We start from the raw sequence: 15,222 nt of genomic DNA, 5'->3' as shown, positions 1-15,222 counted from the left end.
TGAAGGTGTGCCAGGCTGTGCTTCCCAAGGCCATCAGCAGAGAGATTACATTCGTTCTGTTTTTCAGTTAGAGGTGACCTGTAAATCAGCACCAAGCTTTGGATGACATATTGCTTATCTGGGCCTCTCCTGAGGTGCCTTTCGGTGCAGATGAATGCTCACATACCTGAAAAGGGAACAGGTGCTTGTAACAGGCCATTTTTAAGGAGAGGAAGACTCTTTGAAACTGTTCAGAGATGCAGAACTACAGAAGCACTTGTAAGAAAACCGAGCCAGAGATGACCATGAGACTCTGATGGATGAACAAATTGTTGCATCTCTTCTCCTTGGGTGTTGATAGCACCTGTGATCTTTAATGTATTTATTCTTGTGTCCCCCATCTGAGGCAGGGCAGTGCAGTTATTCTCACTGTGTAAGACAGGAGTTACACTTGGGTAGTAGCTTCTGAACCTCCTTCCAGCCTCTTGAATGAGTATCCAATGAGTATATAATGCAGCCGTAGGTAGGCACAGGAGATCTGAAATAAAATCAATTTTATCTCAGTGGTAAAATTCTGTCCTCCATTTACTGACCTGAAGGCTCTGGGTTTTATAAATTCTGTTCCTTGTGCCTGCCAGTCTGAAGACAGTGATCTGCTGCGAGCTCCTTGGAGGGCACGTTGGCACTAATGAACAGCCCCAGCCTCATTTGCCATATCTTACCAGGCAGGAAAACACAGCACAAAGGGATCAGAGTGTGGTGCTGCTCTGTGCTGACTCCATCCTTAAGGAAACATTAAAAATAGGCCGTCCCTCACTGGCCTGTCCACACCTCACACTGACTGTGCTTCAGAGAGAGCCCTTTTTCCAGGGACATGAAAAAAGAAACTCAGTGTAGGTCACTTCTGGGCATTGGAAACTTTGGGCAAGGTTAAAAATCTGTTTTGTTCAAGTGCAAACATGTGCTCTCCCATTTCTATTTTCAGGAGCTGCTAAAGTACAGCACGAGCTGTGATGGAGTTCAGGAACTTCAAGAAGCTCTGGTTGCAATGCTGGATTTGCTGAAGTCAGTCAATGACTCCATGCATCAGATTTCAATCACAGGCTATGATGTGAGTAGCCCTGGGCCCTGAGAGCCCTGGCACAGGGCATGGGGGGTGTGCAGAGTGTGGCCCAGAACAGAACCTGTGCAGGGGGATGGGATCAGGGACAATCACAGGTGACAATCTCCATCTGATTTCAGGGGTTTGGGATATCCTGAGCTGCTCGGTGCCCACACTTTGCCACCTTGTGGTTTTCTAGAGTATTTCCAGCGTGCCCCTCTGTGTTCTCACGGCTGACCTGATAACTCTCCTGGGCTGTTTCTGTAGCATTTCCCATTCAGCATTTAACAAACGACTCTCAGGCTGAGTTTGAACCTTTCCCATTGGAGTGGTTGTATTTCCTGGGGTTTCAGGGAAGCTGCTGATCCCAGGCCTGGCCTCCTGGAGAGTTCCATCTCCTGGTACCTCAGTTCAGGCTCAAATCTCACTTCCCTGTCGCACTAAAGCAGCCAGAGCCCTTGGCATGCTCTTCACTAGGACCTGGATGGTTTTCTGTTCCTTTTAGTTCTTCCAGTTCCTGCCCTCCTAGGCTGGCTGCAGCCCTGCATGAGAGCTGTGCTCCCCTGGCTCCAGGCCGTCATCCCAAAGGTCCCCTGGTCCTCCCAGGAAGAACTGTTCTTAGAGGGACGTGCCTTGGAGCAGAGCTGGCCCTGTGTCCTGGCATTGTTTGGAGACTCCCCTCACGTTTTAATTCACCTCTTTTTCATTCCTTCTTGTCTGTCATGCTCTCCCCAGGGTGACCTGAGCGAACTGGGGAAAGTATTGATGCAGGGATCTTTCAGTGTTTGGGCAGGACACCGAAAAGGGCCCACAAAGATGAAGGATCTGGCCAGGTTCAAGCCCATGCAGAGGCACCTGTTCCTGTATGAGAAAGCCTTGGTCTTCTGCAAGAAGAGAGAGGAGCACGGAGATGGATATGACAAAACCTCATCTTACAGCTTTAAGCACTTTCTGAAAGTAAGGGGTTTTATTTTTGTTATGAACCTTAGGGTGTTTTACACAGCCATGGATACTGCAGAGCAGTAATTCTGCAGAGCCAGGGGGTTTATCTCTGACATGGGCTTTGGTTCCTGCTGCTGAGGGCTGTGGTGCCCCACAGGCATGTGCAGTGATCCAACAGCTGACAGTAAATCCTGGCCAGGGGGAGGAAATGGAATTTAAAATCCACTAACCTGGATGAACAGACCTTAAATCTGTCTCTTCCTGGCACTTGTTCTGGGCATCATCATAGTAGATCATCTGAAATTTCTAATGTCTTGATGCCTGGGCAGTTTTGTAGGAGCCTCTATAAATTGCCAAGGTAAATAAGGTGCACAGATCTGGGAATTGCAGTGGCTGGATGAGGCTCTCTTGGCTGCCCTTCCCACAGCTTTCATCAATTTTAAGTTTTTATAAAATCAAAATGGAGCCTCATCCAGCTTTCTAAAGGGGAAATGGCCTCAAGCTGTGCCAGGGGGGTTCAGCTTGGCTGCGAGGAGTGGGCAGCCCTGGCACAGCTGCCCAGGGCAGGGGGTCCCATCCCTGGAGGGATTTAAAGCCCTGTGGATGTGGCACTTGGGGACAGGGGCAGCGTGGCCTTGGCAGTGCTGGGTTCGTGGTTGGACGCGATGGTCTCGGGGTCTGCTCCAGCCCCAGTGTTTCTGTGCTGTCAGGAGCAGCTTGGTTCCTGCTCCCTGGGGCTGCTCATGCCACTGCAAAGGGGCAGCACCATGAAACAGTTGGAACAGAACATTTGTCCATGGCACCTGTGCTGTAAATCATCCAGGGCTTTCAGACCTGGGCACGCACACATTGTCAGGGAGGAACAGCTCTGGTGAACAGCTGTTATTTCTAAGGGTTTGTTTGTGTTTATAGTGGATTTGTCTGATCCAGTCTGTGTGCATAATTTATGATAGATGATACCTTTATTATTGCATCTGTTCCAAAACATGCAAGTGGGATACTGGAGCTATTTCTGGCCATCCCTTAATCAGTGAATAATTGCCAGCAAACCCTGCTTTGAGGGAGAGGATGGTTCCTGTGCTCTCAGGTATTACAGCAGGTTTCAGCTTCATGGCCTGCTCAGGAGGGAGGGCAGAGCTCTCCTGTTGCTGAAGAGTTTTGTGTCTCTAATCATGGTTTGAGCTCGGTTCAGGTGGGTCACACTGTGCAGTCCTGAAGGATTTGGGCCTTTGGTGTTTCATCCAAACTGTCAGGAGTGGATGGGGATGATGAATAAAGCAGCATTCAGCTGCAAGCCAGACTCGGGGCATCCCAAAAATTAACCCTGCTTTTGGAAAGAAATAATCTGTGTGGATAAATAACATGTATTATAACATGTCAGGTATTTACGAGTCTTCATGTGCCAAATCTGAGACATTCTGTGCAGAAAGAGGCAGCTGAGATGATGCTTCACTTGGTTCCACTGGTTCCCAATTGAAGTTCCCAAAGGTCCATTGATTTGTTGTGGAAAGCTCATCCAAAATGCAGCTGATAGAAAGTCAGGAGGAATGGGACAGATAATGACTTCCAGTTGCTACGTCAATTGGAATTGATGCAACATGTTAAATTCAGTGCAGACAGGTTTCACTTGCTGCCAAAGTCTGCATTCCTGGGGAAGAGGGGGCTTTGTGCTGTGTTTAATTTTCTGTTTGTTTGGATTTGCAGATGAATGCAGTTGGGATAACGGAGAATGTGAAAGGAGACCATCGGAAATTTGAGATCTGGTACAGTGGGAGAGAGGAGGTCTATGTGGTGCAGGTTTGTCCCTTCAGAATCTGTGAGAAGAAAATGTCTCATTGATCTTCCTGCTTGTAGTGATAGCTCTACAACTGCCACTGTGCCTTGCCTGGATCTAACGGGAATCATCAATTGTAAAAGATCAAGACTATTTAAAATTTAGTAGTAGCTTAGGGGAAAAAGGGGATTTCAGATAATTACAGCATAGAAAAGTAAGGTTTTATTCCTACATTATAATGGATGACTCTTAATTCAAAATTCAGACAATTTTCTCTTCTTCCAGGCCCAAACAGTAGATCTGAAGATGGCATGGTTGAATGAAATAAGAAAAATTTTGTTCAAGCAGCAAGAGCTTATAAAAGGTACATTTGCTCAATTTCTCTGTGGCTTTCATTCTGCAGCAGAAGCTTTCCTATTGGCACACTGCTGATCTTCAAGTCCACTAATTCTTTCTGGAGAATTAATTTTTAGAAGCTTGGTAACAAAATGCTGGAGTGAGGCCTTACATTGCAGGGAAATAACTCACCTTAGAGCAGTAAAAACTGGGTGCTCATGTGAAAATGAATCACAGAAGTACATTTTTTTGGTTGTCATTACCTTGGGCATTATTTCACATTTGTTATCCTAGGTTTAATTCAATAAGATACAAACCAGATGCCTAATTTGAAGCATCTCATGGTCCTCAGGAGCATGCTCAGTGTTGGGTTTGTGCTAACATGCCAATCCCATAATCATAGTTAACTCTGTGCTTTGCAAGAGCCCATAGGTCTGTTTACCTCTGAACAGAAGCCACTAGGGCTGTACAGCAGGTCTCATTTTTAAAGCAATGCTTCAAGTGTGACAGCTGCAGTAGAGAACTGGATTGAAGCTGTGTTTGCCCTCGCAGCAGGGGAGAAGCAGCAGCCTGGCTCGTGCTCGGAGCAGCTCCCACTCTCCTCCCAGCTGGGGGACAGGTGAGTGCCATGCCGGGCTGGGCTGGGTGCCCTCCCAGCAGGGGTGTGCTGCTGCTCCCCTTTGGGTGCCCGTGGCCTGGGGACAGGGTCTGCAGGGACGCCCTTGAGCCTGGCAGCTCAGCTGAGCTGCAGCCCCTCTGCAGATGGAGCAGAGCAGAGACAGGGCTCTCATTCAGGGCAGAGGCACTGCAGCAGCTTCCTTCCCCTCCCAAAAAGATTGGGAACTGGGCACTAAGTGCTTAATCTTCACAGAAATGTCCACTGAGAGGTCAAACATACACTGAGGGGTACCAGGATTATTTCTGCCCCCGTTTGACAAACCCTCGTGGGGTTGGTGCTCACTGGGGAAGTAAAGCTGGGGCTGATTCTGTTCTCTTGCCCCCCTCAGGAAGCAGCAGAGAGCCTCCATCAGCTCGGAGGAGAACGACTCGGAGCGCACCAGCCCGGTGCTGCTGTCCCCCCAGAGCAAACCCCACAGAGGTAGGGCCCCTTTTCCCCCCCTTGGGGCCTCTCTGGGGCTGCTGGCCCAGGCTGAGCCCCGGTGTGTTGCAGGCTGGCCAGGAATGTCCCAATCCCTGGAGATCTGCGAGGGGCTGGAGGAGTGGACGGGCCAGCAGGAGCTGTCCAACTGCTCGGACACCGAGGAGGAGGAGGGCACCCAGCTGGTAGGTGATGGGACATCCTGGGGCTCACTCTGCCTGTTCTCCTCACTGATAATACTTGTGTCTTGGCCATGTCGCTCAGAAATTCCACATCTCAGTGTGGACAATGAGAAGATGTCTCAGACAGAGTTTCTTGAATAATTCTGATTCAGGTAGCTGGTAGGGCTCTGCCACGTTCCCTGCAGCAGTCAGACTCACAGCTGCGTGATACACAATGCAGCTAAATAATGCAAGCTTTTCTCTCTACCACAGTCTCCAGGAAAATACAAAGCCCTTGCAGACTGCAAGAGGAGAGGATCAGAGGACCTGCTGGTGAAAAATGGGGATGAAATTCAGCTCTTGCATGAAGATGGTGAGGGACAGTGGTAGGTATTTCAGGATTACTTTGCCTTATCTCTGAAGAGCCTGCAGGGCAGTCCCTTCAAATGTCACTTGCCTGGTGATACACTCATGCAGCTCCTGGCTGAGCCGTAGGCCATTGCAGAAAGCTGGAGAATTCATTCTCCTGCCAAGACTGGATCCATCCCCACTGGCACAGCCTGGGGAAACGAGTCAGGACTCCCCTGGCCTCCCCCTGAGGGTCTCTGCCTCAGCTGGGTTTTCCCAACACCTTCACACCCCTCTTGCCACGCTGTCCCCACTTCAGATGGTTCTTCCCTCTGTCCATCCCGGCTCAGCTGCAGGCTGTGTCCCTCTGGGGTTATTGACAGCCCCAGTGAGTGGCTGCAGGGTGTTTGCCTCCCTCAGACAGCTGTAGGAGTGTTCCCTACGCTGGGGGATGCTGCAGACTGTTTCTGTTGTGTGTAAAGCTGTAAAGGCTCACAAGGGAACACCTCAGGGCTGGGAGCATCCCCTGGGAACCCCCCTGGGCAGGCTGGACCATCCTTGTCTGGGGGCAGCCTGCCCCTCCTGAGACAGATCTTACAGCAATTTGGCTGAAGCTTCTGGCTCTTCCCTTTACAGGGTGATTGTGAGCACCTCTCAGCCAGCCCAGGCTCTCAGCAGAGGGAGCCCAGTGTGCCAAAGTCCTGTTTGGGGTGTGGGAAGGGTGATGTTGGCAGGAACCTGGGTCAGATTTGTGCAGGATGCACAGATGTCAATGCCCTGTGCAGGATTCCTGGCTGAGAGCTACAGCCCCTGCACTTCAAGGGAAGTCAGAACAGGATAAAACAGAATATTTCAATTGCAAGGGATCTGCAAGGATCTGCATTTTGGAAAATTCAGTTTGTTTTTAGCCAAAGCAGATGCAAAGCATCTCAGGTTTGCTGAAGTTCACCTCTCCTTGAGGCTCCAGCCAGTGCCAGTCAGAGATTTCTCACTCCAGGCTTTCTGTTAGCACAAGTTTCACTGCATGAGTGAGACAGAGGGTTGTCACTTACGAGGATGAGTATTTCCAGCTGCCTAAATCTTGGCTTGAATTCACTTACAGTACCCTGACTAAAATCATCCTACCAGTCTAAATGGCAGAGGAGTGAGAAAAATAATTGTCCTTGACTCCTTCAGTAGCCAGTTTCCCTGAGCTGGCATCTCTGGAGGTCTCGGGCAGGAGGACCTGAGAGGGAGTCCTGTTCTTCTCCATTGTCTACAGAGGTGTAAGCTTTTTAATTAGGTTCCTAAACTGAGGTGGGAAGAATGCTTTAAGCACATGGCCAGGTCCTGTTAAAATGCTTCCCTGGTTGGAGCAAACTGCTGCTTGCACTCCAGCTGTGCAGAGCGTGCCTCACCAGACTGCTTTGGGTGGGCTGGCTTCTGTTCCTAATGCTGCTGTCATCCCAAGGTTGGTGAAGAACCTCAACAGAAGGAAAGAAGGCTGGATCCCTGTGCACAGTCTGCAGATTGTAGTCGGGGACTGCAGGTTTCGGAATGCCAAAGTTGCAGGTATTTGATAGCACGCCTAGCAGAAATATCCCATAGCTCAAGCCAGGTCTTTTAAGCCATTTGCATTACACTTGATCTACTAAATCTGGCTGCTTATGCCTCTGCTGGAATAATAGGAAAGCAAGCAGCTATTCCAAAAAGCCTGCAAAAGTAGTAAATTAAGCTTTTTTGGTTTGTTTGTTTGTTTAAGACGTTTCTGAGACTTTAGGCACGAGTAAATTAAAACCAAGCATTTAAAAACGTAGATCTCATTGCAAGAGCACTGGGTAGAAGACCGGGGAGAAGAGATGGAGTCTGACCAGGGATTCCAGGACTGTTTTCCTGCTCCCTGCTGTAGCTCACACCCTCCTGTGGGAGCAGGAGGTACCTAAGCCAAATCTCCTCCTGCTGCTGCTAAAGACATCGTGGCCTGACCCCAGCACTCTAAGGCAATACTTCCTCCCTGCTGCCTCTCTCCTGCCCTCACTGCTGCCTGCTGGTTAATGCACCCTTAGAGAAAGTTCATTATAAACAGGTTTCAGCCAAAGGCTTGGAGTCTCCAAACCCAGAGTTCTCATTTTCTAGCTGTAACTGTACATAGCAATAGACAGGGAAGCATAAGAGATGACACAAGAAAATGCCTTAAGAGCAGCCTGTTGCCCTTGCCATGTCACTGCTCCATGTGTTGCCTCATCACCATGCTGTCCTCTGCAAATGGGACCCCAGGGCTGCAGATGGAACAGCTCAGGAAGCCCACACAGACTTAGTCCATTAAAAAAAATAAAATTACTAGCTATAACTGTATGAAGCAAATCTTGCAAGGACATTTCTCTTAAATACTTCTTTCTGTCAGAATCTGTTTTTTTGATGAAGGTGAAGGAAGCCATCTGAAAGGCTCAGAATTCCAGTCAGCTCTTGATGGTTTTTTGGTGGTTTTCAGTGAAATCCTTCCTCTACAGGAAGGTATTTTTTATTCCCTTTGTTGCAGGGCAGTCATATCTCTCAGGTTGAAGGTTTGCTGATTTTCTGTAAGGGGTGGTTTGCTAACCACTGTTCAGAGTTTGCTGGCACCCTGCAGTTATGGCTCCCTTGATCTTCTCTCCATGTATAGCTGCCCCATCTCGCCAGGTCCTGTGCAGAAGGGTTTTCCAGCTGAGAATGCATCTCAAGAAAAGGTGCTGGGAAACTTTGAATCCTGGTTTGCATTGTCAGTGGTCATGTCCCCAAAAACCTAGAGACTGTCAGCCCTGGACTGGTTTACAAAGTTGCTGAGTACAAATTGAGGGGAATTGCACGGGGTGAAACCACAGAAAATGCCTCCTGTGAGTCCCACACCCCTGCCCAGGTGCTCCAGAGCCGTGTCCCAGGCTCTGAGAGCACTGGGGCTCTGTTTTCCCTGTGAAGGTAACTGTTCTGTTTGCTGTTTCTGATGGTGCCTGCAGTCCCAAGGCACGATTCTAACCTTACACACTCCAGGAAATACTGGGGGATGATGTAGGATGTTCTCCTCCTGTTTCCTAGAGCTATTCCTAGAGCTTTTCAGCACTGTGTCCTTACAGCCATAAGCAACTTGCACTCTGAAAATTGATTTTAATGCCGTTCTTCTGCACTCAGCAATTGCCTTCACCCTGGGCTGGTCCCTTCACCCTGCAGCTGGCTCTGGGCTGGGCTGGGCTCTTTGCTGCTGCTTCAGGAGATGGAGCTCTTGCGCCAGTCAGCAGAGGGAGATCAGGCAGGCAGGCAGGCAGGCTGGTGGAGCCAGGCAGGGGCTGGAGCAGCCTCAGATCCCTCCTGAGCTGCCTGTGCTGAGATGCTGCTTTGCATGTCAGCAATGTAAACTTGATTAACACCGTGGGACCCCCGGGAGCCTGGGGAGTGCTGGAGTCACTTCAGTGCTGGGGAGAGGCACTTCTGGCATTTGTGGGGGCAGTGCCTGTCTTACTGCTCAGCTCTAGGTTCCTCTAATTAAAACTCTGTGTCCAGTCACAGAATTTCACAGCAGAATTCACACAAATCTGGGGTTTGGGATTTTTTTCAGGGCAAAGCCTTTAGCTGAATAGAATAAATGGTTCCCTTACCTTCACATTTCTCCTTGGATTTATCCTGTGGCCCACCACAGGATGGCTGATACCTGCATGCCCACAGGCTGTTCTCTCCCCTCCTGCTAATTATTCCAGCATTGAGCCACTGCAGATCATCATGATTTCCAGGGAACTCTTTGCTGTGCATTTTAAGTTAGCAGAGGGGTATTTGGTCAATGCTTCACTTCCCAGCTTTGCAAATCCATGGTCCTCTTGTAAATCTTGGCCTGGATATGAGCCATGAGTTCTCTGGGAGGAAGGTGGTTGGCTTGGAGAGCATTTTGGAAATGAGTTTTCCTTCTGGTGTGCCTCCAGCTGTAAGTTCTGAGATTAGTCCTTGCTGCTTTCTTCCAGACAGATTTATTCTCTCTGCTGTGCAAACCTGTGGTGGATTTTTTAATGTGCATGATGAAGGAGCAGTTTTGTATTGCGGGTGGTAACATGCAGAGTCAAAATGAAAAATATTTGGAGAGAACTGTGCTCAGAAAGAGCAATACTCAGAATGTAACTGCTGCTGAGGCTCGCCCATGTGTTGGTTTCAGCTGCCTTGCAGGTGGTCAGGCATTGCCTCATTAACTGGCTTGGCTTTTCCATGAATTAACACAGAGATGCAAGATTATCTCCTCATTTCAGGGAAGGTTGGGGCTCCAGCATTACAATCCCAGCTCCCTTCTGCACTGGAGCAGCAGACAAAGCATTTCTGCATGTCCCTGGGTGTGCAGAGTGCCAGGGTCACAGTGGGCAGCACTGGCAGGTCTGTGCCAGTGAGGAGGAGGGTCTCACCTCTCAGCTGCACTGCAGCACCAGGAACCAGGTTCCCTTTGAACTCTTTTCCTGCCCAAGACATTCTGGTGATTTAAGGTGGGCACAGGCTCCTGTTCCACATGCCAGACCCTCTCCTCATTTATTTAACATCCTGTTTGCCAAATCCTCTCCCCCACGCCTCAGGGGGATCCCCTGTGCCTGCTCTCCATGCCATAAAGCTGAGCAGAAGTTTCCCCCAATGCCAGTGCTTTGTGGGGGAAGGCACTGAGGAAGGACTGAGCTTGCATGTCCTGTGTCCCTGCTGGGCAGGCCACTGGGATTGTCCTGTGTCCCAGGACAGGGCACTGGGCTTGTCCTGTGTCCCTATTGGACGGGGCACTGGGATTGGCCTGTGTCCCAGGACAGGGCACTGGGCTTGTCCTGTGTCCCTATTGGACGGGGCACTGGGATTGGCCTGTGTCCCAGGACAGGGCACTGGGCTTGTCCTGTGTCCCTATTGGACGGGGCACTGGGATTGGCCTGTGTCCCAGGACAGGGCACTGGGCTTGTCCTGTGTCCCTATTGGACGGGGCACTGGGATTGGCCTGTGTCCCAGGACAGGGCACTGGGCTTGTCCTGTGTCCCTATTGGACGGGGCACTGGGATTGGCCTGTGTCCCAGGACAGGGCACTGGGCTTGTCCTGTGTCCCTATTGGACGGGGCACTGGGATTGGCCTGTGTCCCAGGACAGGGCACTGGGCTTGTCCTGTGTCCCTATTGGACGGGGCACTGGGATTGGCCTGTGTCCCAGGACAGGGCACTGGGCTTGTCCTGTGTCCCTATTGGACGGGGCACTGGGATTGGCCTGTGTCCCAGGACAGGGCACTGGGCTTGTCCTGTGTCCCTATTGGACGGGGCACTGGGATTGGCCTGTGTCCCAGGACAGGGCACTGGGCTTGTCCTGTGTCCCTATTGGACGGGGCACTGGGATTGGCCTGTGTCCCAGGACAGGGCACTGGGCTTGTCCTGTGTCCCTATTGGACGGGGCACTGGGATTGGCCTGTGTCCCAGGACAGGGCACTGGGCTTGTCCTGTGTCCCTATTGGACGGGGCACTGGGATTGGCCTGTGTCCCAGGACAGGGCACTGGGCTTGTCCTGTGTCCCTATTGGACGGGGCACTGGGATTGGCCTGTGTCCCAGGACAGGGCACTGGGCTTGTCCTGTGTCCCTATTGGACGGGGCACTGGGATTGTCCTGTGCCCCTGGACAATCCCTGGGGATTCTCTGTGCCCCTGCCGCCCTGGACCTGCCTGGCCAGGCTGTTCCTGTCTGTGGCTGGAGCTTTGGCAGGCTGCTGTGGCATGCTGGCTGGAAGGTGCCAGCTGTGCCCACGCTCTGGCTGCAGTGCCACCACAGCTGGCAGCTGCAGCACAGCTCCTTCCCTGCCCCTCACTCCCTTCAGGGACTGCAGCCACAGGCTCTTGTGTCCACACAGGGTTCCTTAGAGGCAATGCTGATTTTTTTTAGCCTTTGAAGCATAAAGCAGAGTCTCTCCTACACCCTGCAGCTCTTTAGTAACCCAGAAACCATCTCCAGCCTGAAAAAATAAAGAGCCTAGAGAAGATTTCAGCTGGCCTTGCTGTGATAATGAAGTGATAGGTGATGGAAATGAGTCAAACCCTGTGGTCCTGCCTTAGTCAAGGCTCTCACTGAAGCCAGTGGGAGTTCAGCTTTTAGGGAGAAATGCAGGAGTGCATTTGTTTTTTTTCTGTTATATAAATGTTACATGATTACAGGGAACAATGTCTTTCTTGGAATAAGATGCTTTAATATTAACACCATTCTCCATTACTTTATAGATGCTGCCCTGTGTAACACCAGAAAGTTTAGTTCCCCTTGAATTGAGGGTGAACTAGCAGCATCCCATTTTCGATGCTCTTTGGAAGCTTTCAGCTCAGTGTTACAGAGAAATAGCACAGTAGTTGGAGCTGTCCTGTCCTGTTCATCACATTCACAGACCTCCACAGCCTCATCTGCACTGACTGGGACCAGGGTCCTAAGCAGCTTCTCATGCTCATAAAAGAAGCCATTTTCTGCTCTTTGGTTTCTTTTGCCTGTGGAAATTATGGTATTTTATTCATTTTTCCTGCTGTTTTTCCATGACATACATCATGTTTCATCAGAGAAGTGCACTACAGTTTCCTGACACTTTGTTTAGATGCTTGAAATCTCCTCTGCAGGTTGAAGTAGGTTTTGCCTACTTACTAGCTGACAACTGTTGAAGTTGCAAACAAGAGTTGAGTTTTGGTAAACCAAAAAGAAAAAAAAAAACCAAACCAAGAAGCTGTATGTCCTGCTTAATTGATTTTATGGGTGGATTTTTCTTAAATATCTGCTTCAGCTGTGTGAATGTAATGTTCTGTAAGAGCATCATCTGGCTGACTCCACGTGAGGAAGCAATAACACTAAAGATCCTCTTTTTGCACTTAGGGTCTGACTCCAGCCCACTGCAGTCAGCCTCCCTGATTTCAGTGAGGTCTGGGTCAGGTCAAACTGACACCTCAGGGTTGTCACCAATCACTTAGGGTCCCAAAGCGTCGCAGGGCTGAAACCTGTATCTAGCAAGTGTTGAAGTTTACATTAATGTATGTACCTTTGGAACACGTGCCATAAATCCGAGCTAAATGTCCATGTTTGCACTAAGGATGTTCTTGTGATAAGACTTTTTCAGCATCTTTACCAATAATGTATCTATTGAATTTTTGAGAAGGGAAAAGGAATGTTGAAGACTAATAATTTAATTTTGTGTTTCTTTGTCTAGTTTTGCTTTTGTAGAACATAGGTAGGTACAGGTGGTTTGAACTTTTAAGCAGATGTGTGCAAAGAGCACCTGAGTGTGTGGAGAGCAGGGTTAGTGGTGTGCATGCAGTAGTGAGTTTGCTCTGCCCCAGCCAAAGGAAATGTTCATTCCATGGACTAAAGGGGGACCTTTATGATCTGACTTTCATTTGTGAGCTGGTCCTTAGACAGTCCCAGGTTAAGTCAGAACGTGCTGGGTTTGTTTTGTGCCTGTTTTTGTGTGGAGCAGTTGCTGAGCTGCTGGCTGGAGCTCCCAGCCCCCAGTGGCTGCTCCTCCAGGACTGGGGTGAGCCCTGAGCCCCTCAGAGCCAGGACCAGCTGAGTCTGAGCTGAGCAGCACCAGAGCCAGCACATCCCATGTCCTTCACTGGAGCCACAGTGCAGAGCTGTTCAACCACTGAAGGCTCTGTTCCTCTGCTTCCAAATCAATCACAATGCACTAATGAGGTGGGAAAGTCTTAATTACTGTTGGGGCTCTTTATAGTGGTTACAATTCTTGTGGTAACAATACACATTTTGAGGTACAATGTAAATATTTGTCTGAAACATAGCACACATTGCATATTGAATGATTTTAATCTTTTTTGTCTTCCATAGTTTTAAATCTAAGCTTTTATTAATTTATGAGGTTGATAAGTTCTGCAAATCTGAATGTACAGTCTGAGGTTTTTAACATTTGAAACTTTGCACACATGGTATGTTCCCCTGAGTATGCTGTTGAACTAGGCTCTCCATGTATATGTATAAATTACAGTAGAGAATTTTCTCTGACTGCAAGTTTAAATGAACTATATTGTATATGTACCTGTAAAAATGTGTTAAATCTATATTTAAAGATTAAAAACTTGTTAAATAAATCCATCTGAGAATATGCAATTCTGTTCAAATACACATCTGCTATAATTCTTGAGAAAAAAAAAGTGCTCACAGTGTTGGTTTTATTTCATTTCCTTGGAACAACTTAAAACCTTCTTACATGCATTTTGATTTTAAGGTAAGCAGTGGCAGATGATCCGATTAGTTTCTCGCTGGATTGCAGTGGCAATAAGAGTGGTAGAGGCACCTTAGCACTCATAGTGAAGTCTGAAAGAGCAGCTGCTGACAGCCTGCCCTGGCTCAGGGTGTCCCCAGTGTCCCCTGCCCCCATCCCAGCAGGGTCAGGGTGTCCCCAGTGTCCCCTGGACCCATCCCAGCAGGGTCAGGGTGTCCCCAGTGTCCCCTGCCCCCATCCCAGCAGGGTCAGGGTGTCCCCATCCTCTCCTCCATGTGAAAACCTCTGTTTGGGAGCACTGTGGCTGCACTGCTGTGCGTGTTCACCTCCCTCATGGGCTCCTGGGGTGCTGCTGGGGCAGCAGTGCCTGCTGGGCTTCCCTTGCCCACACTGCTGTGTGCCAGCTGTGGGCAGTGCTGGTGGCACACTGGCCTGGGACATGTGTGATCCATTCCCCTGCTGATCCACCAACCCCTGCATTCGGGATTTGGGGACTTACACCACCCCAGCAGCACCAGTGCATTCAGAAATGCAGCCGTGGGTCATTAGAGGACTTTTTATTTCCTTATTACCGCATTTTCATTGCATTCTCTCAACTTCAGCCTCCCAAGAGCAGAAGTTATTTCACCTAGAAATGTTTATTGAAATGCCATGGTCTCTCAAAGCCACGGGGATTGCCGTGGTCCCTCTCCACGTCCCCAGTCCATCCTCCAGCGTGGTGCAGCCTCCCCACAGGGCTCAGCGCTCCCTCCCCGGGGTCAGGGGAGCCTCGTGGTTTGCTTGATCCACTTGACGTACTTGGAGACCCTGGTGTAGATGCCGTACTTGCCGGGCAGGGCGCACTCCTCGCCCCAGCTGGTGATGCCCGTGAGGAACCAGGTGCCCTCGATCTCGGTGGTGTAGGGTCCCCCGCTGTCCCCCTCGCACGTGTCCCTGCCCCCGGACGGGAACCCCGCGCAGAACATGTTCTGCAGGATGCTGGTGGAGGTGCTCTTCAGGCAGGTGGGCCGGTCCACAAAGGGCACCCTGAGCACCTGCAGGGTGGTGGCCGCGCGGCCGCGGAACAGCACCTTGCCCCAGCCGCTGACGGTGCCCACGCCCTGCTTCAGGAGAGCGTTGGTGAACTCGCGGCTGCCCAGGCACACCGGCGTCACGTAGCTGTTGAAGGTGAGCGGCTGGTCCAGCTCCAGCAGGGCGATGTCGTTGTGGTACTCGTTGATGGAGGCGTTGTAGGTGGGGTGGGGCAGGAGCCTCACCACCTTGCGCAGCTGCTCC

The 15,222-nt window shown here is 50.1% G+C and overlaps 2 protein-coding genes across 2 annotated transcripts in view; one reads left to right on the top strand and one right to left on the bottom strand.

Annotated features, from left to right (window-relative positions):
- Nucleotides 1-13,876, top strand: part of MCF2 (MCF.2 cell line derived transforming sequence) — a 42,820-nt gene extending 28,944 nt beyond the window's left edge. The window contains exons 19-28 of the mRNA XM_031058815.1: nucleotides 965-1,090; nucleotides 1,817-2,038; nucleotides 3,728-3,820; nucleotides 4,083-4,161; nucleotides 4,686-4,752; nucleotides 5,141-5,232; nucleotides 5,305-5,417; nucleotides 5,667-5,779; nucleotides 7,192-7,292; nucleotides 11,957-13,876. Coding sequence (XP_030914675.1) covers nucleotides 965-1,090; nucleotides 1,817-2,038; nucleotides 3,728-3,820; nucleotides 4,083-4,161; nucleotides 4,686-4,752; nucleotides 5,141-5,232; nucleotides 5,305-5,417; nucleotides 5,667-5,779; nucleotides 7,192-7,292; nucleotides 11,957-11,997 — 1,047 coding nt within the window. The 3' untranslated portion in view covers nucleotides 11,998-13,876. The remainder of the gene's footprint in view (nucleotides 1-964; nucleotides 1,091-1,816; nucleotides 2,039-3,727; nucleotides 3,821-4,082; nucleotides 4,162-4,685; nucleotides 4,753-5,140; nucleotides 5,233-5,304; nucleotides 5,418-5,666; nucleotides 5,780-7,191; nucleotides 7,293-11,956) is intronic.
- An 829-nt stretch (nucleotides 13,877-14,705) lies between these two features.
- F9 (coagulation factor IX) overlaps nucleotides 14,706-15,222 on the bottom strand; it is a 10,252-nt gene continuing 9,735 nt past the window's right edge. The window contains exon 8 of the mRNA XM_031058846.1: nucleotides 14,706-15,218. Coding sequence (XP_030914706.1) covers nucleotides 14,706-15,218 — 513 coding nt within the window. The remainder of the gene's footprint in view (nucleotides 15,219-15,222) is intronic.

This window comes from Geospiza fortis, unplaced genomic scaffold (genome assembly GCF_000277835.1).
Source record: "Geospiza fortis unplaced genomic scaffold, GeoFor_1.0 scaffold29, whole genome shotgun sequence".
Taxonomy (NCBI): domain Eukaryota; kingdom Metazoa; phylum Chordata; class Aves; order Passeriformes; family Thraupidae; genus Geospiza; species Geospiza fortis.
The sequence above is the reverse complement of the archived record's forward strand: the minus strand, read 5'-3'. Positions and strand labels throughout refer to the sequence as shown.